The sequence below is a fragment of the Oncorhynchus nerka genome, linkage group LG22, assembly GCF_034236695.1.
Source record: "Oncorhynchus nerka isolate Pitt River linkage group LG22, Oner_Uvic_2.0, whole genome shotgun sequence".
NCBI lineage: Eukaryota > Metazoa > Chordata > Actinopteri > Salmoniformes > Salmonidae > Oncorhynchus > Oncorhynchus nerka.
The window spans coordinates 42,592,599-42,613,605 of NC_088417.1; the positions used below are offsets into that span (position 1 = coordinate 42,592,599).

Here is a 21,007-nt window from a genome sequence, read left to right on the forward strand (position 1 = left end):
CAGGAAGAACTGGAAAATCTGGTGCAGTCTATGAGGAGGAGATGCACTGCAGTACTTTATGCAGCTGGTGGCCACACCAGATACTGACAGTTACTTTTGATTTTGACCCCCTTTGTTCAGGGACACATTATTCCATCTCTGTTAGTCACATGTCTGTGGAACTTGTTCAGTTTATGTCTGTTGTTGAATCTTATGTTCATACACATATTTACACGTTAAGTTTGTTGAAAATAAACGCAGTTGATAGTGAGATGACATTTCTTTTTTTGCTGAGTTTAGCTATTCCATTTTTTATTTTTTAAATAAGCCGTTTCCAGCTATAATAGTAATTTACAACATTAACAATGTCTACACCTAATTTCTGATTCTTTTGATGTTGTTTTAAATGGACAAAAAAAAAGTGATTTCTTTCAAAAACAAGGACATTTCTAAGTGACCCCAAACTTTTGAATGGTAGTGAATTTCTTACTATAAACGGCTGAAAAATGGGTGGATTGCAAACCAGGTAGTGTGTGGGTGTCGTGTCACTTTGCCAGTGGATGATATCACCAGTCGACATTGACTTGAGTTACGGTGGCGTTTCCCACGCCACTCCTTCAATCACATCAACATAACTCCAATCTCACTATATCTAAATGTCATTAAACAAATAAAGTAGACAGACATTTGCAGGGGAAAAAATAGATTTATTGTAGGACATACTGTACATCTTATGATTCAATTATTATGAATCCTCAATATTTCAATTTAATTTTCCAATGTGATCGGTGTGTGTTTTAACATTTAAATTTAAGTCATCAAGCAGACGCTCCTATCCAGGACATCGTACAGTATTGATTCCATACATTTTCATACTGGTCCCCCTTGGGAATTGAACCCACAACCTTGGCGTTGCAAGCGCCATGCTCTACCAACTAACCTACACGGGACATCATTAGACCTCATAGAAAACATCTGGTTCTTGGCTTCAATTGTCTTTATTTTTCTCCAAAATGAGCTAGAGGAAGAGAACAGAGTGTAAAACATCAGACTTTAAAAAAATGACAATCTAATATCAGCCATATAAGATTAAAGGATATGGGAGACATACAAACACAGACAACCAAAGACAAACAGCAGTTGAAGGTCAAGTGACATTAATACGTGTCATACCTCTCTGAGGTCCATCGCATCACACAGCATGTAGCGGATTCTGGGGGACGTCCTCTTTTTCTTAATGATCACCACAATCTGCTTGTAGTGCTGATCCATTCTGGGCTGTGGAAGTATAGACTGGCTATTAGTGATCACATTTATAAATCAGAAAGACAAACAAACAAGAGACAGACGATATGTAGTTGTACCTCAGCCTCCTGAGAATCCTCCTCTAAGTCCTTGCCGATGGTGAAGAGTAATGTGCACAGGACCTCCAGTGAACCATCATCACCATTCTTTAGTAGCTTTACAATGCAGTTGTGCATGACGGTCTCCATAATCATCTTTAGCTTGAACAACTCGCACATGAACTTGATGTTGCAAAGCAACTCCCGCTGCCCCTCTGCCTTCGTCTCCTCCAGCCCCTCCTTCTGGAAGGAATCAGGGAGATTTGGTGAGCCTTCCTTGAACTAATGAAAATTGCATTGGACTAAACAAGGTACAAGTTAGTGAGTTGTTACAAGCGTTACAATGATCAGTTGAAGGGAATAAATTCTTCAATGTAAGGTTAACGGCTAGGAGACCCAAAAGTGATAGGGGGCTTCATGACCACAATCCCGGACGATCTACAGTCGTGGCCAAAAGTGTTGAGAATGACTCAAATATTCTTTTTCACAAAGTCTGCTGCCTCAGTTTGTGTAAAGGCAATTTGCATGTCCTCCAGAATGTTATGAAGAGTGATCAGATGAATTGCAATTAATTGTAAAGTTCCTCTTTGCCATGCAAATGAACTGAATCCCCCCAAAATATTTCCACTATATTTCAGCCCTGCCACAAAAAGATCAGCTGACATCATGTCAGTGATTCTCTCATTAACACAGGTGTGAGTGTTGGCGAGGACAAGGTTGGATATCACTCTGTCATGCTGTTTGAGTTTGAATAACAGACTGGAAGCTTCAAAAAGGAGGGTGGTGCTTGTAATCATTGTTCTTCCTCTGTCAACCATGGTTACCTGCAAGGATCTGCAAGGATCATTGCTTTGCACAAAAAGGGCTTCACTGGCAAGGATATTGTTGCCAGTAAGATTGCACGTAAATCAACCATTTATCGGATCATCAAGAACTTCAAGGAGAGCGGTTCGATTGTTGTGAAGAAGGCTTCAGGGTGCCCAAGAAAGTCCAGCAAGCGCCAGGACCGTCTCCTAAAGTTGATTCAACTGCGGGATTGGGGCACCACCAGTACAAAGCTTGCTCAGGAATGGCAGCAGGCAGGTGTGACTGCATCTGCACATCTGCACAGGGATTGGCCTGCTGAGGGTTGGGATAAAATAATTTTCTCTGATGAATCCCCTTTCCGATTGTTTGGGGCATCCGGAAAAAAGCTTGTCCGGAGAAGACCAGGTGAGCGCTACCATCAGTCCTGTGTCATGCCAACAGTAAAGCATCCTGAGGCCATTCATATGTGGTGGGGTTGCTTCTCAGCCAAGGGAGTGGGCTCACTCACAATTTTGCCTAAGAACACAGCCATGAATAAAGAATGGTACCAACACATCCTCTGAGAGCAACTTCTCCCAACCATCCAGGAACCGTTTGATGACGAACAATGCCTTTTCCAGCATGATGGAGCACCTTGCCATAAGGCAAAAGTGATAACTAAGTGGCTCAGGGATCAAAACATTGATATTTTGGGTCCATGGCCAGGAAACTCATCAGACCTTAATCCCATTGAGAACTTGTGGTCAATCCACAAGAGGCGGGTGGACAAACAAAAACCCACAAATTCTGACAAACTCCAAGCATTGATTATGCAAGAATGGGCTGCCATCAGTCAGGATGTGGCCCAGAAGTTAATTGACAGCATGCTAGGGCGGATTGCAGAGGTCTTGAAAAAGAAGGGTCAACACTGCAAATATTGACTCGTTGCATCAACTTCATGTAATTGTCAATAAAAGACACTTATGAAATGCTTGTAATTATGCTTCAGTATTCCATAGTAACATCTGACAAAAATATCTAAAGACACTGAGGCAGCAGACTGTGTGAAAATTAATATTTGTCTCATTCTCAAAACTTTTGGCCACGACTGTACTTCCCCAGAGTCAGATGAACTCATAGATACCATTTGTATGTCTCGGTGTTCAGTTTGAAGGAAGTTGCTAGGTAGCTTTAGCGCAATGACAAAGTCTAATAGACTTCGAGTTATTGCTCTAATGCTACTTAGCAACTTCCTTCAAACGGAACACTGAGGTATACAAATGGTATCCACGAGTTCATCTGACTCTGGGAAAGTAGGGCTTCATTGGCAAAATCTCAAAATATCCCTTTAAATCAAATACAATTGTTAAGAAAGCATAAGGCATTATAAGGAGAAATTATGTTCATGTAATGTATACTCAACAAAAATATAAAACGCAACATGTAAAGTGTTGGTCCCATGTTTCATGAGCTGAAATAATAGATCCCAGGAATGTTCCATATGCACAAAAAGCTTATTTCATATGTTGTGCAGAAATGTGTTTACATCCCCATCCACCTGACTGGTGTGGAATATCAAGAAGCTGATTAACTTATTATGGCTGCAGCGGCAGTATTGAGTAGCTTGGATGAAAGGTGCCCAGAGGTGCCCAGAGTAAACGGCCTGCTCCTCAGTCCCAGTTGCTAATATATGCATATTATTGGATAAAAACTACTCTGAAGTTTCTAAAACTGTTTGAATGATGTCTGTGAGTATAACATAACTCATATGGCAGGCAAAAACCTGAGAAGAAATCCAAACAGGAAGTGAGAAATCTGAGGTTGGTATATTTTCAACCCAGGCCCTATTGAATTCACATTGGGATGTAAAAAAAATGCACTTCCTATGGATTCCACTAGATGTCAATCATCTTTAGAAACTTGAATGGGGCTTCTACTGTGTGTGGGACTGAATAAGAGCTGAATGAGTCAGGTTACTGGCAGAGAGCAATTTCCTGGTCACGCGCATTCCACATGATATCGACTTGCTCCTCTCGATACAAAGGAATTCTCCGGTTGGAACATTAGTGAAGATTTATGATAAAAACATCATAATGATTGATTCTATACTTAGTTTGAAATGTTTCTTCGACCTGTAATATAACTTTTTGAAGTTTTTGTTCGAAGTAATGCACGAGCGTTTGAATTTGTATACCTAACGCGCTAACAAAAGAAGATACTTGGACATAAATAACGGACATTATCGAACAAATCAAGCATTTATTGTGGAACTAGGATTCCTGTGAGTACATTCTGATGAAGATCATCAAAGGTAAGGGAATATTTATCATGTAATTTCTGGTTTCTGTTGACTCCAACATGGCGGCTAATTTTATTATTTTTCTGAGCGCCGTCTCAGATTATTGCATGGTTTGCTTTTTCCATAAAGTTTTTTTGAAATCTGACACAGTGGTTGCATTAAGGAGAGGTATATCTTTAACTTGTATTATCATCTACATTTATGATGTTGATTTCTGTTGAATCAATGTGGTTATGCAAAATCACTGGATGTTTTTGGAGCTAGTGAACGTAACACGCTAATGTAAACTCAGATTTTTTTATATAAATATGAACTTTATCAAACAAAACATACATGCTTTGTGTAACATCAAGTCCTATGAGTGTCATCTGATGAAGATCATAAAAGGTTAGTGATTAATTTTCTCTCTATTTGTGCTTTTTGTGACTCCTATCTTTTGCTGGAATTTCTCCAGCTCCATCCCTCAGCTGTTTATCCCAAAAGGTGGCGGGTTGACCAGTTGTTGCCCCCGATAAGCTAGGGCCAATTGTGCTGTAATGGTAATGCTTAACTGTATGGTTCCAGCATTTCTTCAACTGTTGAAAAATAAATAAATAATAATGTTATGTCTGAAGGAATCTGGTTTATGCTAAAACAAATAGTACAGCTATAATGCTTAATGAGTACCTATTTCATAAAACATGTTAAATTGTCTCTTGGAGGTATTTTCAAATAGCTTTTGGATTTTAGTGGCATATATCCTCTTCACTTTTCCAAAAGCCTCAGTGATGCTGGGCAATTTCTACAGATAGACAAATAAACATTCAGTAAATCAGAAACCGTACAAATCCAATTCAGAAAGACAGTAAATACACTGATGAAATGGTAAAACACAAGGTGTTCACAAGTAAATACACCGATGAAATGGTAAAACACAAGGTGTCCACAAGTAAATACACTGATGAAATGGTAAAACACTAGGTGTCCACAAGTAAATACACTGATGAAATGGTAAAACACAAGGTGTCCACAAGTAAATACACTGATGAAATGGTAAAACACAAGGTGTCCACAAGTAAATACACTGATGAAATGGTAAAACACAAGGTGTCCATATAAATAGTTACAGTGAAACCTAAGAGCCCATCATCATTGTCTCTGATTGTATTCACCCTGTGTGTTTCAAAGTGGGGTTAAAATGGATTAAATCTTCACTCTGTAAAAAAATCCAAGTGGAAGATCAATTCTAAACATAAAAATGTATAAAAATCCCCCCATTTTCCATATTTTGTTACGTTACAGACTTATTCTAAAATGTTATTTAAAAAAATCCTCATCGATCTACACACAATACCCCATAATGACAAAGCGAAAACATAAGTATTCAGACCCTTTGCTATGAGACTTGAAATTGAGCTCAGGTGCATCATGTTTCCATTGAGCATTCTTGCTGTTTCAATAACTTGATTGGAGTCCACTTGTGGTAAATTCAATTGATTGGACATGATTTGGAAAGACACACACCTGAATATATATAAGCTCCCAAAATTGACAGTGCATGTCAGAGCAAAAACCAAGCCATGAGGTCGAAGGAATTGTCCGTAGAGCTCCGAAACAGGATTGTGTCAAGGCACAGATCTGGGGAAGGGTACCAAAACATTTCCGCACCATTGAAGGTCCCCAATAACACAGTGGCCTCCATCATTCTTAAATGAAAGAAGTTTGGAACCACCAAGAATCTTCTTAGAGCTGGCCACCGGGCCAAACTGAGCAATCGGGAGAGAAGATCATTTGTCAGGGAGGTGATCAAGAACCCGATGGTCACTCTAAAAGAGCTCCAGAGTTCCCCTGTGGAGGAATCTTCCAGAAGGACAACCATCTCTGCAGCACTCCACCAATCAGGCCTTTATGGTAGTGGCTACATGAAAGCCACTCCTCAGTAAAAAAAATATGACTGCCCGCTTGGAGTTTGCCAAAAGGCACCTAAAGGATGATGAAATCAACATTGAATTCTTTGGCCCGAATGCCAAACGTCACGTCTGGAGGAAACCTGGAACCATCCCTACGGTGAAGCATGGAGGTGACAGCATCATGCTGTGGGGATGTTGTTCAGCAGCAGGGACTGGGAGAATAGTCAGGAATGAGGGAAAGATGAACGGAGCAAAGTACACAGAGATCCTTGATGAAAACCTGCCCCAGAGCGCTCAGGACCTCAGACTGGGTTCACCTTCCAACAGAACAATTTTTATTTTTTTATTTTACCTTTATTTTACTAGGCAAGTCAGTTAAGAACAAATTCTTATTTTCAATGATGGCCTAGGAACAGTGGGTTAACTGCCTGTTCAGGGGCAGAATGACAGATGTGTACCTTTGTCAGCTCGGGGATTCAAACTTGCAACCTTTCGGTTACTAGTCCAACGCTCTAACCACTAGGCTACCCTGCCACCCTAAGCACATAGCCAAGACAACGCAGGAGTGGCTTCGGGACAATTTTCTGAATGTCCTTGAGTGGGCCAGCCAGAGCCCGGACTTGAACCCAAATGAACATATCTGGAGACCTGAAAATAGCTGTGCAGCGACGCTCCCCAACCTGACAGAGCTTCAGAGGATCTGCAGAGAAGAATGGGAGAAACTCCAGTACAGGTGTGTGTCACGCCTTGACCTTAGAGATCCTTTTAATTCTCTATTTGGTTAGGTCAGGGTGTGACTAGGGTGGGCAATCTGTTTTCTATTTCTTTGTTGGCCGGGTATGGTTCCCAATCAGAGGCAGCTGTCTATCGTCTATACTTAGGCAGCCTTTTTCCACCTGTAGTTGGTGGGATCTTGTTTTTGGTACTGTGCTGTTTAGCCCTACTAGACGTTACGTTTAATTTTGTATTTGTTGTTTATTCAGTGTTCATTTAATAAATTAAAATGTGCGCCTACCACGCTGAACCTTGGTCCGATCTTTCCATCGACGAGCGTAACAGTGTGCCAAGGTTTGAGAAGCCTTGAGGAGACTCAAGGCTGTAATCGCTGCCAAAGGTGCTTCAACAAAGTACTGAGTAAAGAGTCTGAATACTTATGTAAATGTGATAGTTCCGTTTCTTTTTTTTACATTTGCATAAAAAACATTTGATACATTTTGCTTTGTCATTATGGGGTATTGTGTGTAGATTGATGAGGGGAAAAAACAATTTAATACATTTTAGAACAAGGCTTTAACATAACAAAATGTGTAAAAAGTGAAGGGGTCTGAATACACTGTACGCATGCATGCGCCACTCAGGGCTCCCTAGTGGCGCAGCGGTCTATTACTATACCTTTATTTCAACAAGGAACACAGACTGAGACTGAGATCTCTTTTACAGCTGGGCCCTGCGTATACATGTTTACACATACAGTTTAGGTACAATGATTAGAAAAACTAAAGACAAACAAAACGATCACAGATAACACCAAAAAAAAAAAAAAGTACAGCAACAGATTTAATTTACACATAGGTTACTCTATAAATAAATATTTAAAATGAGCAAGGGGGACAAGAGTCTCAAGTTTAAGTTTAGTCTGCAGGCTATTCCATAGGCAAGGAGCGTAACAGGAAAAGGCAGTCATACCCAACTCTGTGGAAATCGCATGGGCCTCAAGTGTAATCCATGCTTGAGACCTGGTTTTAGGAATTCTAATTCTAATATTGATGAGTGATGATAAATAAGAAGGTAGCTTATTCAGAAGTGCTTTATAGACAAACACGAGAGCATGTTATTCTCGTATCACGACTACGAAGTCCAACCCACATTATGATATAAAACACAGTGGTGAGTTCTGTAGCTAGCACCCGTAATAAACCTAAGTGCGCAATGATAAGTAGCATCCAGCGATTTAAGTGTTGATGCCGTAGCATACATGTAAATAATATCCCCATAATCTATAACAGACATAAAAGTAGCTTGCACAATTTGTCTTCTATTTGTAGAGGACAAGCATGTCCTGTTTCTATAGAGGAAGCGTAGCTTGATTTTTAGCCGTTTACAAAGTTCATCAATATGCATTTTAAAAGACAGTTTATCATCCAAACATGTCCCTAAGGATTTATATACAGAGACCTGATTAATTCGAGAACCATCTAAGCTCGTAAGTGCAAGTGTATTTTCAACCAACTTTTTGAACCTATTAAAAATCATAAAATGTGTTTTCTTTGCATATAAAACAAGTTTCAGCTGTATAAAATACCCTTGTAATATCTTAAAATCTGTCTCCAATAGTGATAATGCTTGGTCAGCCATTGAAGCGATAGAGTACATGACAGTGTCATCAGCATATAAATGAATTTGACACTTTCTTATCTCATCACCGATATTGTTTATGTAAAGAGTGGACAGTAATGGACCAAGTATAGAACCTTGTGGGACCCCTTTAACCAACTCCAATGGCTCTGACTGGATGTCGTCGACTCTAACAGCCGGACTTCTATCCTTTAGATAGTCATGAAACAAACGACAGGCATCCAGTCCCAGTCCTATTGACGACAGCTTACCCAAAAGTATCGCATGGTCTACAGTGTCAAAAGCTTTAGATAAATCTATGAACAAGGCGGTACAGTACTGGGTCTAAGGCACTGCATCTCAGTGCAAGAGGCATCACTACAGTCCCTGATTCGAATCCAGGCTGCATCACATCCGGCCGTGATTAGGAATCACGGCCGGATGGTTTTGTCCTACATTTAAAAAAAAATTAAAAATCCCAGCCACCGTCCTTGCAGGAGGCCTTTTTTGCCTTCTGGTAGGCCGTCATTGTAAATAAGAATTTGTTCTTAACGGACTTGCCTAGTTAAATAAAATAATAATAACCATTTCGAATGTTGGGGTTTTGTAGGCTAGGCTTCCTACTTTGTTATTTAGATTTATGGATTAAGCCTTCTTTCCCTAAGGAGTCATTCTGATTTTGTTCCCAATGATCAGTGCTTTAGTTTAACATGTCACTGTCCAGCAGTCCACGTTCTGAACTTGCGATGCACCTGACTGTCCATGTTTTTCTGTGAAATAGCCTTATGATGTGAACATTTAAAAATAACCAATAACCTGCCTAACCAGCCTGAGGAGGCCTATAACTCCATTCATATTCTATTCAGAGTTTATAGAAATTAATTGAATTGGAAAAGAGCCATTATGAGGATGGTTATGCCAGGCTACTAAAGCAATGCATGTCTGTTGAAATTTGAAATATATCCAGCTGCACTACTACTCATATCGATGCTACATAGGCCGTTTTCAAAACGAGAAGTTGCTTTTAGGGGAAGTCGCTCTTTAAAGACCTAATGTGTGGTTTTGAGTGGTCTCAAGACCACTAGATGAAGAGTCCATGGGCCCCTTCTTCAATTGTAAGAAACTCAAGTCAACTTTTAAACTTGAGTACAATAGAGTACAGTATAGCATAGTACTGTAGAATACAGTACAGAACATTATAGACATCTATGTTTTGGCCAATTAGATGTCAAAGTTTGATATCTTGGAGGATTGAAGCTCCCCTGCTGGCTATGAATCTCAATACTTTAAAAACGTTCTCCTGAAGTGTGCACTTGTCCACATGGTGGTCCTCTGTAGCTCAGTTGGTAGAGCATGGGACATGCAACTTTTAAAATGGAGATAACCTCAATGGCGCTGCCCATGCCGTCACAGACGCCAAGATAAGAAAGTGTTTTAAAATGTTTTTATTACAAAAATCATGAATTGCTTTATTTTCAAACTTGAAGTTTAGGAGTCTGGGGCAGTTTGGGACAGCCACCTTAATATAAACAGGTGTATAAACAATGACTTTGTACAATATTAATTTAACAATATGTTTTTTAATGCCTTGAATTGCATTAGAACACATCATTATGTAAATGTCCCATGTTTGAAGAGTTGTTTGTTGTTTATCGTTTTTGGGGGTGGGACTGTAATTTGCACCACTTCTGTAGATTCACCCATATACATACTTCAACACCCTTATTCTTCTAATTTTTATATTTTCTACATTGTAGAATAATAGTGAAGACATTAAAACTATGAAATAACACATATGGAATCGTGTAGTAACCCAAAAAATGATGTTAAACAAATCAAAATATATTTTAGATTATTCAAAGTAGCCACCCTTTGCCTTGACAGCTTTGAAAACTCTTGGCATTGCCTCAACCACCCTCACTAACAGTCTTGAAGGAGTTCCCACATATGTTGAGCATTTGTTGGCTGCTTTTCCTTCACACCGAGGTCTAACTCATCCCAAACCATCTCAATTGGGTTGAGGTCAGGTGATTGTGGAGGCCAGGTCATCTGATGCAGCACTCCATCACTCTCCTTTTTGGTCAAATAGCCCTTACACAGCCTGGTGGTGTGTTGGGTCATTGTCCTGTTGAAAAACAAATGATAGTCCCACTAAGCGCAAACCAGATGGCATGGCATATCGCTGCAGAATGCTGTGGTAGCCATGCTGGTTAAGTGTACCTTGAATTCTAAATAAGTCACACAGTGTCACCAGCAAAGCACCACCACACCTCCTCATCCATGCTTCACGGTAGGAACTACACATGGAGATCATCCATTCACCTACTCTGCATCTCACAAAGACACAGTGGTTGGAACCAAAAATCTCAAATTTGGACATATTTCCACCGGTCTAATGTCCATTGCTTGTGTTTCTTGGCCCAAGCAAGTCTCTTCTTCTTATTGGTCCTTTAGTAGTGGTTTCTTTGCAGTAATTTGACCATGTATGTCTGATTCACGCTGTCTCCTCTGAACAGTTGATATTGAGATGTGTCTGTTACTTGAACTCTGTGAAGCATTTATTTGGGATACAATTTCTGAGGCTAGTAACTCTAATGAACTTATCCTCTGCAGCAGAGGTAACTCTGGATCTTCCGTTCCTGTGGCGGTCCTCATGAGAGCCAGTTGCATCATAGCGCTTGATGGTTTTTGCGACTGCACTTGAAAATATTTCAAAGTTCGTGAAATATTCTGGATTGACTGACCTTTATGTCTTAAAGTAATGATGGACTGTTGTTTCTCTTTGCTTATTATTTGAGCTGTTCTTGCCATAATATGGACTTGGTCTTTTACCAAATAGGGCTATCTTCTGTAAACTACCCCTACCTTGTCACAACAACTGATTGGCACAAACGCATTATGAAGGAAAGAAATTCCATTAAAATGAGCTTTTAACAAGTCACACCTGTTAATTGAAATGCATTCCAGGTGACTATCTCATGAAACTGGTTGAGAGAATGCCAAGAGTGTGCAAAGCTGTCAAGGCAAAGGGTGGCTATTTTGAAGAATCTCAAATATAAATATATTTTGATTTGTTCAACACTCTTTTGGTTACTACATGATTCCATGTGTTATTTCATAGTTTTGATGTCTTCACTATTATTCTACAATGTGGAAAATATTCAAAATAAAGTAAAACCTATGAATGAGTAGGTGTATCCAACTTTTGACTGGTACCGTATATGGAAATATTACCCACCGCAAAATAATCCAAGGGGGTGAACACTTATGTAAAGAACGATATGTATGACTACCAATACAGAGAAGTAATTGCTATTGGTTCAAACTGATCGAAAAATGTTAACTTCTTAATATCAATGGTCAATCTGTCTTTTGAAAACCTGTAACACTTTATTAGAGAGCTCCTGATCTTACCTGGAAGAAATGGGGGACGTCCTCTATGTGTGGAAGCTGCCTAGCCTCTGTTTCAGTCATCTTCAGCTCATCAAGCTCCTTCTCGAGTGTCTGTATGAGTCCCTCAGCCTCACTCACCATCTCTTTCTCTTTGGCTTGGATCCACTCTCTCACCTCTGAGCACCTTGTCTCAATCAATTTGGTGAAGAACCTCTCACCATCCTCCAGTGTAGCCTGAGATAAGCACTGTCAAAAGACAGAGAGCGAGAAAGAGTCGTCCATTTCAAGGTGTTTGTCTCAGAAAGTTTGGTAAGCATCTGCTTTGTTCTGACTCTCCACACTTCCCCCAAAGTATGGACTTGCATACTCCCTGTCTTGATTATAATTGAAATGCATTGGCTGGAGGGAGTTAAATCCATCATTGTTAAATCCATTACGGGGAGTGTGCAACTGTACACTTTGGGAGAACGGTGGAGAATAATGGAGCCATGGGATGAATATCAATTGTACTTGCTTGATTCCTCATTGAAGGAGAAGAAACTCCGGACCTTATACAGTATGACGTGATTCACCTGACAGGACCAGAGTTTTTCTAATCAGGTCACATGGTTAAAAAAAAACTTCTGGAAAAACTCCTGGCCTTGGGGAAGATGAAAACCCTGTCAAGCTGAACTTGTTCATATGAATGATCTTTTAAAAGCAGGACTGGGGAGGGGGGTGCATAATATGTTAGACTACGCAGCTTCTGATGTAAGTAGCTTAGTTGATTAAACTGAAAAATAGTCTTGTTTCCATGCAATATAGCATGTCAGATCGCAAATATATAGGTGTATAGGCTGCCACGTGTATGTAAGAGTTTTTGCTTGTTTTTGTTGGGAGTGATGTGTTATCAGCTTGTTAAATAAATACCAGAGCAAAGTGGAGAGCGCGATTTGAGCTTGTTGCGTTGTGCCCGATATGCGCAACCTGTGATTTCCGTGAATCTGATTTGTCAAGATATGCAAAGAGCCTGCAGCAGCACTCCAATGTGAAGGTCAGAGAAAATGTTCGAGAGTTGACAAATCATGAGGCAAATCGGTAACAAAAAAAACAGAACTTTGCCCCTCTTTTTAACACTTAACTCAACTTAACTTAACTGTGCAATAGAAATTCTTATTTTCGTTACAAAACGTTTTGCAATGGAATCCGACTAATGAATACACCCCTGATGTCTGACCTTTAGAGACTCCACTTCCTGTCTGACTTTCTGTAGCTCCTCCTCTCTCTCCTGGATTATCTGCTGGCATGTTTTAAAGGGCACACTAACCTTTTTCTGTGGACAAACATACAGACAGTTGTAATTGGCATTACACAATGGACCAAAACATATCCCTTTGTGATACATACATCAGCATGGTCTTTATTCAGGTTGAAATATGTCTATCTACACCAGCTGATTGGTAAAGCCTGCAACATTTCTATGTACCGCTTATCCTTAGCCTATTACGGTATCCCGTGAATACCTTCTTGGTAGACCGCCCTGCAGAGTCTGTCTCATGGTCTTCAGCTTTCAGCTTATCATCATGAGGACATACATTCTCCTGTAGTGGGGTAAATATGCTAACCAGCTCCTGTTGCTTCATGGGTGATGATTTATAATGAGGCCGCAAAACAGGTTCCGTATGTGCAGGTCCAGTGTGATCTTCAGCATCATCGTCAGTTTGCAGTCTGATCTTCTCCATCTTTTCAGCAAGCTGGGGTATTTCGGTCTAGAGAGAAAATGCGTACACCCCCCCCCCCCACCACACACACAACATTATTAATATTACATAAAAAGACAATGCAATAATTAATCAATTATAGAACTTTACAGAACTGTAATTCCTGAAATGGATGCATATGTAGCAGTGTGATGTTGTTCCCCTAGATTATGCACCAAATTGCACACAAGGACCAATTCAAATAGACCAGGTCAAGAGAGGATGTTAATAATTTGATAATAATAATAATTATTCAGTGTATTTTTTAAAATTGAATTACAGCTGCATAGCTAATGTTTTTCTTTGGTGGTGTACACTTTTTCATATCAATATTGTACATACATGTGATTGTAAAAGTTTTGTATATTTTGGTTTGGTCCATCGCGGGTTATCTGTATTTCCATACCCACTTATGGGTCTCTTTTCCCTGACCTTCAGCTAGCAAGGTATGTTGTCCTTGGCTCCGAAATTGTTTAATATAAAACCGTCATAATGTTACACAATGTGCTGTTATGCTATCATAAGTTTGTTACAATGTGGATAATATAAAGATTTATGTTAACAAGTTTCACAAAGCTTGCTAACTAGGGTATCTATTGTAACTTGTGAGTACTTGGGACAGTGTTTGAGTGAGTGTCCATGTGCTTGCGCAGGTGCCTGAGAGCTAGGACTGCGCTAAGGGTTAACATAATGTGTGTTGTCTCTTCGTGTGCATCTATGTCTTTTATTTTGTCTGAATTATGTTCTGTATCATTTTACTTGTATTGTATGGTGTGCTGTTTTGCATTGAATGTGTGCACACAGCACCTGTTATTTCCTTTTGGGGCTCTTTTGCCTAACCTTCGGCTAGCAAGGTGCCTGAGAGCTAGGACTGCGCCAAGGGTTAACATAATATGTGTTGTCTCTTCGTGTGCAGGGCAAATAAAAAAATAATTCAACTAGCAGACCTCCAGTTGTGGCAGCGTCCTAATTAAAAGTACACAACGCAGAATGAACCACGCTACACATACAAACGACATATTACGGCTTTAGAGCACAGAGCAAAAAAAGAGACAACCAAGACGTTAGATGGATGTTAAAAGAGGAAAGAAGAATAACTGGTCATACCTTTCGGAGATCCATCACATTTTGCAGCATGCTTGTGATTCTGGGGGAGGTTGTCCTATTCTTCACGATCTTCTCAATCTGGTTGCAGTACTCATCCATTCTGGGCTGTGGAAGTAGACAGCCCAAGTGAATGCTTTTGACTGATTTATAGATTTGAATCTATTGGATGAATCTAACAGATCATCTGTGATAAAAATGATGCACAGTACTTATTAAATGGCATTGATTTTGTTATCATGGATTTAAACTGAATAAAAAAGATAAAAAATAGACCGATGGGAGTGATGGACAGAGAGAGACAATGTTGTACCCTGGCCAATTCCTTGCCGATGGTGGAGAGTAAGGTGCACAAACACTCCAGCGAATCCTCGTCGTGGTTCTTCAACAGCTTTACGATGGTGTCGTGCATGATGGCCTCCGTAATCATCTTCAACCTGTACAACTCGCAAATGAACTGGATATTGCCTAGAGACTGTCACCGACCCTTCGCCTTGACCTCCTCCAGCTCTTCCCTCAGTTGCTGGCCGTCCTCCTCCTGGAAGGAATCAGTAAACAAATTAAACTATACAATTGGTGACTAGTTAGATAAGAAAACGTTTTCCAATGATCAATTCAGGGGAAGAACACCATGCAAGGTTAAGGCACATAATCAATGATGCATTAGAGCATCAGTGAAATGCTGAGGGATTAATATAATTTAGATCAGAATTTCTCAAAGTGTTGGTCTATAATGTAATGGGCAGTGCGTCTAAAGAGATGAATGTGATACATTGGTGATGGCGTCCATCTTCTTCTGCAAGATTTCATGACTGTCCCTCCCTATGTTCTCAAAGTCTGTCTTGACTCGGTTCAGAAGTATCTTGCGGACATTTAATGTCACTCCTGGTACGGAGCTGAGGGGGGAAGATATGCGAGGGGGGTGGGGTAAAAACAAATTGGTGGGTGTGGTGCAGCAGGGCCAAGCCAGCACCAGGAATGTTGGCTTGGGGAACAAGCTCCAGCTGAGCACTGTTCCCTTACAAGGGTGTGGCAACACTCTAATCGACTGCATAAAGACTTAAAGGTGTGCAACTCTCACCGCTGGGTAGAGCAGAATGGCTGAGACCTTTATTCATGCTTTTGTTTTCTAAATTTAAAGTCTTAAGAGCCAGGATTTCATTTGCATTTTCTTACTATAAGCCTCTTTGTTTGCACCTGGCTCCTGTGCATTTACCTTTGAATCATTGCCTATGCCCGACTCCTTAGACCAGGGATCAGCAATTAGATTCAGCCGCGGGCAGATTTTTTTCTCTTTATAGGATGGTCGGGTGGCCGGAACATAAGTGACCGAAAGAAACCGGACTAAAACATTAATTTCAAACCTTGCTTACATTTGTATATGATCACGTGTATCTATTATGCGTGGAAACACTTGAACAGATTTCCAAAATTAAAATGACTTAGAGTTGATTTCCTGGTGTTTTTACAGTCAGTCATGTGCCCAACAATAAAAACAGATTTTATGAATAAAATGTAATTATAAATAAAAGACCCGCCAGTTGGGGAACACTGCCCTAGAAAGTGTTAAACCATTTGCACTGTAACAGTTGATTAAAGGCAAAACCTGTAAGATTTCCAACTGTTCTCCATGTCTGGTCATTGGCATTTGACAAAAAAATAGCAATCACCTCTGTGAGAGACAGACAAAATACAGACAGACTGAGAATTGTACAGATACAGACTTACCCCCATGAGGTAGTGGCACATGTTGGCATAGACCACAGAGCTGGCAGGGTGTGATATGGCCCTCTCATATATGAGGTCAGTGATGGCCCTCAGTTTGCCCTCTGTGTTAATGGTGAACTCAGTTATTGCATTCATTGATTGCTGGAAGTTGTTTTGAGTCACCCTATCCAGGATGTCATCCATTTGGGCATACAGTTCCTGTGTCTTCCCTGGCTCTGGATCCTGAAACTCCTTAAAGTTATAAGTTGGGGGCAGGTGAGCCAGTCACATACAGACATTCAAGTTATCAGCATGATATCACCAATAATATTAAATCAGGAGGGTATTACTGAACACACATGTACAGACTGTGTACATACAGTGGTTCCTCTTTTAAAACTTGCAGTGTACTGCGGCGCAGCTTGCATGGTGCTGCAGAATTCTATGGCACGTTATTTAAGTGTGCACCACTGGTATCATTAATGCTAAATTAGTGCTAGTTTGACCACCAGAGGGCATCTTTGAGAAGCATTTGATAGCTTTCAATAACATCTGTACTAGACAATGCGGGCGCGCGGGAAACCAGGGTTAAATTCCCAAGAATTTGTTCTTAACTGATTCCATATGTGTTATTTCACAGTTGTGATGTATTCACTGTTATTCTACAATATGGAAAATAGTAAAAATAAAGAAAAACTGGAATGAGTAGGTGTGTCCAAACTTTTGACTGGAACTTGCTTAATTAATTTGCTTAATATTATGGTGTTTCTATTCCAAGGAAAACGAAAAACCGTCTGGGTTTCCATTAGGATGAAACCGAAATCATGGCGCTGTACAATGTTATTTTAATGTTAGGTTGGGATTACAGTACTGGGCTATTTAGCTACGCGGGAGACTGGGGTTCAATTCCCCGATGGGGAGGAAAGACTTGGCTGTCCTTGTGAATTAGATTTTGTTCATAACTGACTTGCCTAGTTAAAAAAAAGGTTACACTAAGAGCATAACATTTCTACACCCTAATTTTCACATTCTAGTCTAACTAATACCCAAACTGAGATTCAGTGAAAATAAAGATCTTATTGATTTATCAAGACCAGTCACCATGCTTGTCTCAGAGCAGCGCAAAACGGTGCTAAAATAGGCCATTGCTTTAAATCCTATTGCTTCTATCTTCAATATGCTCTTTAAATAAACAAGACCTACACCACTTTTAACAGCACATTACTCAACACTAGTGAGAATCATGTTGCCTACGGTAGGCCTACAGTATATTGAAAAATATGATGTGACTCTCTGCCAATAATTGCATATAGAGAATTGGAGGATATTTCTGTAATTCAGTATGGATCCATAACTAAATAAACATTGGCATTTTGAAAGAGTATTTCTTATCATTATTTTATTAATGAAGCATAAAGATGCCATTATTAGTTACATTGTTTTAGTTTGAACGTGCAGACTGGCACTAAGAACAGAACAGTGGGAACGTTTCCCAAGTCAGCGCCATTATTAGTGCAATGCCCCTTAAAGTGTTGCCAGTGTGGTGCCCCCCCCCCCCCCCCCTCTCCTCCCTTCCCCATGGGCTACATCCTTCTTCTGTGCGCAGCTCTGCTGCCCATGCCGTGCCCCCTGTCCTCGTGCCTTAAACCTTACGTGCTTTCAGTGGATACAGCTGGAGAACTGCAAGGCAGTCCCATTGTGACCCACTCGGGTGCCATGATCAATATGACCAATATATATTGTCCTGCTAATAACAGGGTCAATAATATATCTGTGAGAATATCCAACAGGCTTTTATATAATTATAAATTAATAATAATAATTGCTTTTTTTTTTAAATAACAATATTTTGGAGATGATTTTGTTTTCAAATAACATAAAATGAGCGAGAAAAGGGAAATTCTTGAACATGGGGTGAGACATTGTTACTAATTTGTAAATAAAGTCAGTTTGTTATTTAGAATGATTTATTTCTGTTTTTAAGAGGGAGAAAAACCTACTGTCATCTCTTGCATCTCCCAGTGAAGACCGGCACGGGTATTGAACCAGCATCTGTAGCAACACAGCTTGTGTCTTAGAACATTGTGCCATTCAGGCGCTGTACAATGTGACCTGTCGGGAGTGGCCTACAGTAAAGAGCGAAATGATCCTAACAAAATACAGTAATAAAAAGCTAAGTGTAACAACAGTTTTAGTAAGTAATAATGTAGTCGTGTACAATTACCAGTTTCTATTTAGGTTTATGTCACCCATTCATTGCCAGAGCTTACCAAGTCCTGTCCGCTGGAAGAGGGAGCTGGTGACTGGGCTTCTTGTTTGCGTGTCTTGCGCCCACTCATCTTTTTCTGTTGGCAAACACGCAGTGGTATTGAGGCAATAATACTGTGGTATTAGAACATTATTCTCTGTGTGATATACACTCTTCCTGAATCTTGGATTGTTCTTGAACTGTGTCTCTGCCTGTTCTGGTAGATGGATGGGGTCTGTGTAATCTTCACATGACCTCCAAAGTACATTGTACAAAGTAGGCTACAGCTATTATTTCATAATAAGTCACATTTCTTTCTACATCTACTCTATGTAGTTGAGTCACTGTAGACAGGAAATAGTTATTATCCATACCTTGTTCATGCTGACCAGGTGCTGATTTCTCAGCATATGTTTGCGGAGTATCTCCTCAGTATGTTTCCTCAGTATTTCCTCAGTATATGACTTGGAGTATATGACTGTTTCCAGATCCAGTCTCATCAGCTTGCAGTCCAGTCTTTTCTATTTTTTCCACCACTTCATCAAGATTGGTGTTTGTATATAGCTCAGGTCTTGGGGTGTATGTCTGTCTGCACTTAAGGCAGATGTGGTAGGGATCATTTTGGTGATCCTGAACCCAGTTACCAATACAGACTTTACAGTAACTCTGTCCACAGGGAATACTCAGCGGATCCAGTAAACCTACACAGATTAGACAATTTAACTTTTTTTAATTCAAAAGTTCTATAGTTTCAGCCACCTTACTACAGTGAATTCGATACATACCAGAGTGTTAGATCTTTGCTATTACTACCAAGACTCGGTGTAATCTACTGCTGTCTTAGCTCAGCTGTTGGTTTCAATTCTCTGGAATCGTGAGAGGGGAGTGGCTTTCATATGTCAGGAAGAGGGGGGTGAGCTGCAGTGTTGCCATGTTCATAGTTTTTCTGTAAATTGGGCTACTTTGAAAACGATGTCGCGGGTGAAACTGTATTGGTAGAGGGTTTTTGGGCTATTTCTAAGTTGCACCGCGGCCGCCATGGCTTTTATCTTAAAATACATATATTTCAATATGACCTGCTCTTGACTGTCAAGCAGTGATACAGGCTGTTGCTGAGTGAGTGGTGGTGAGGGCCGGGTGTGTCGAGAGAGCACTACAAGTAACGTGAGGCACGTGATCGAGAGGAGAGAGCAGCACACACGCAAGTTGTACCAGTGTAGCTAGGCTATTTAGATTGTCATTATGGTGACAGCTATTTCCAAACCATTTTTCCATAAAATATGTTAATACTCTGGAACTGATGCACATGAAGAAATAAGGGAGACAAAGCACTAGAAAACGACTTTGGGCGAACTAGCCTTTTACGGCTGCTGTCCCTGTACAGGGACCAAATCAGCGGAAATTTCAGAGCGCCAACTAATAGTACTCGATACAACTCAAACTTTCATTAAAACACACATGCAGGGTACTCAATTAAAGCTACACTCGTTGTGAATCTAGCCAACATGTCAGATTTGTAAAATGCTTTTCGGCGAAAGCATGAGAAGCTATTATCTGATAGCATGCAACCCCCGAAATAACCAAAGGGGATGTAAACAGAAATAATTAGCGTAGCCGGCGCTACACAAAACGCAGGCATAAAATATAAAACATTCATTACCTTTGACGAGCTTCTTTGTTGGCACTCCTATATGTCCCATAAACATCACAATTGGGTCTTTTTTTCGATTAAATCGGTCCATGTATACCCAAAAATGTCCATTTATGAAGCCTGTCTGATCCAGGAAAAAGCTCCTTTTCAAAACGCAACGTCATTTTATTAAATTAAAAAAGTTGCCTATAAACTTTGACAAACACTTCAAACTACTTTTGTAAACCACCTTTAGGTATTAATAAACGTTAATAATCGATAAAATTGATCACGGGGCGATTTGTATTCGATAGCAGCAAGTCTTGAAATCATCGTCCATTTTCTCCCTTCCTTCGGTGTACCCCAAGACAGGAAGTGCCTATTCGTCATCCCACCAAGGATAAACCAGAACTGAATTTCCAGTACTGGCGACATCGTGTGGAAGCTGTAGGCATTGTAAACGGGACTCTATCTATTTTCCCTGGCCATAGACAATTCAGAGACTGGCGGATGGATATTTTTTTTGTGTTTTTTGTGAACAGTTTTCCTTGGGATT

General features: G+C 40.1%; 1 protein-coding gene across 5 annotated transcripts; it reads right to left on the reverse strand.

Moving 5' to 3' along the window:
• Window positions 1-665: 665 nt before the first annotated feature.
• On the reverse strand, window positions 666-19,691 carry LOC115105204 (uncharacterized). 5 transcript variants are annotated; one of them, XM_029626940.2, is made up of 13 exons: window positions 19,607-19,691; window positions 19,196-19,522; window positions 18,844-18,918; window positions 18,574-18,699; window positions 16,595-16,825; window positions 15,180-15,404; window positions 14,870-14,974; window positions 13,526-13,771; window positions 13,240-13,335; window positions 12,045-12,269; window positions 1,344-1,565; window positions 1,153-1,257; window positions 666-997 (listed from the first exon to the last, which is right to left on the reverse strand). In XM_029626940.2, exons 6-13 carry the CDS (start codon window positions 15,294-15,296, stop codon window positions 968-970), a joined length of 1,146 nt encoding a protein of 381 aa, XP_029482800.2. In that variant the 5' UTR covers window positions 15,297-15,404; window positions 16,595-16,825; window positions 18,574-18,699; window positions 18,844-18,918; window positions 19,196-19,522; window positions 19,607-19,691; the 3' UTR covers window positions 666-967. The 5 variants fall into 5 exon arrangements, with proteins under 5 accessions (XP_029482800.2, XP_029482799.2, XP_029482805.2 ...); XM_029626939.2 differs by having other exon boundaries at window positions 18,574-18,625; window positions 19,196-19,660; XM_029626945.2 differs by having other exon boundaries at window positions 13,628-13,771; window positions 19,196-19,660.
• Window positions 19,692-21,007: the final 1,316 nt, after the last annotated feature.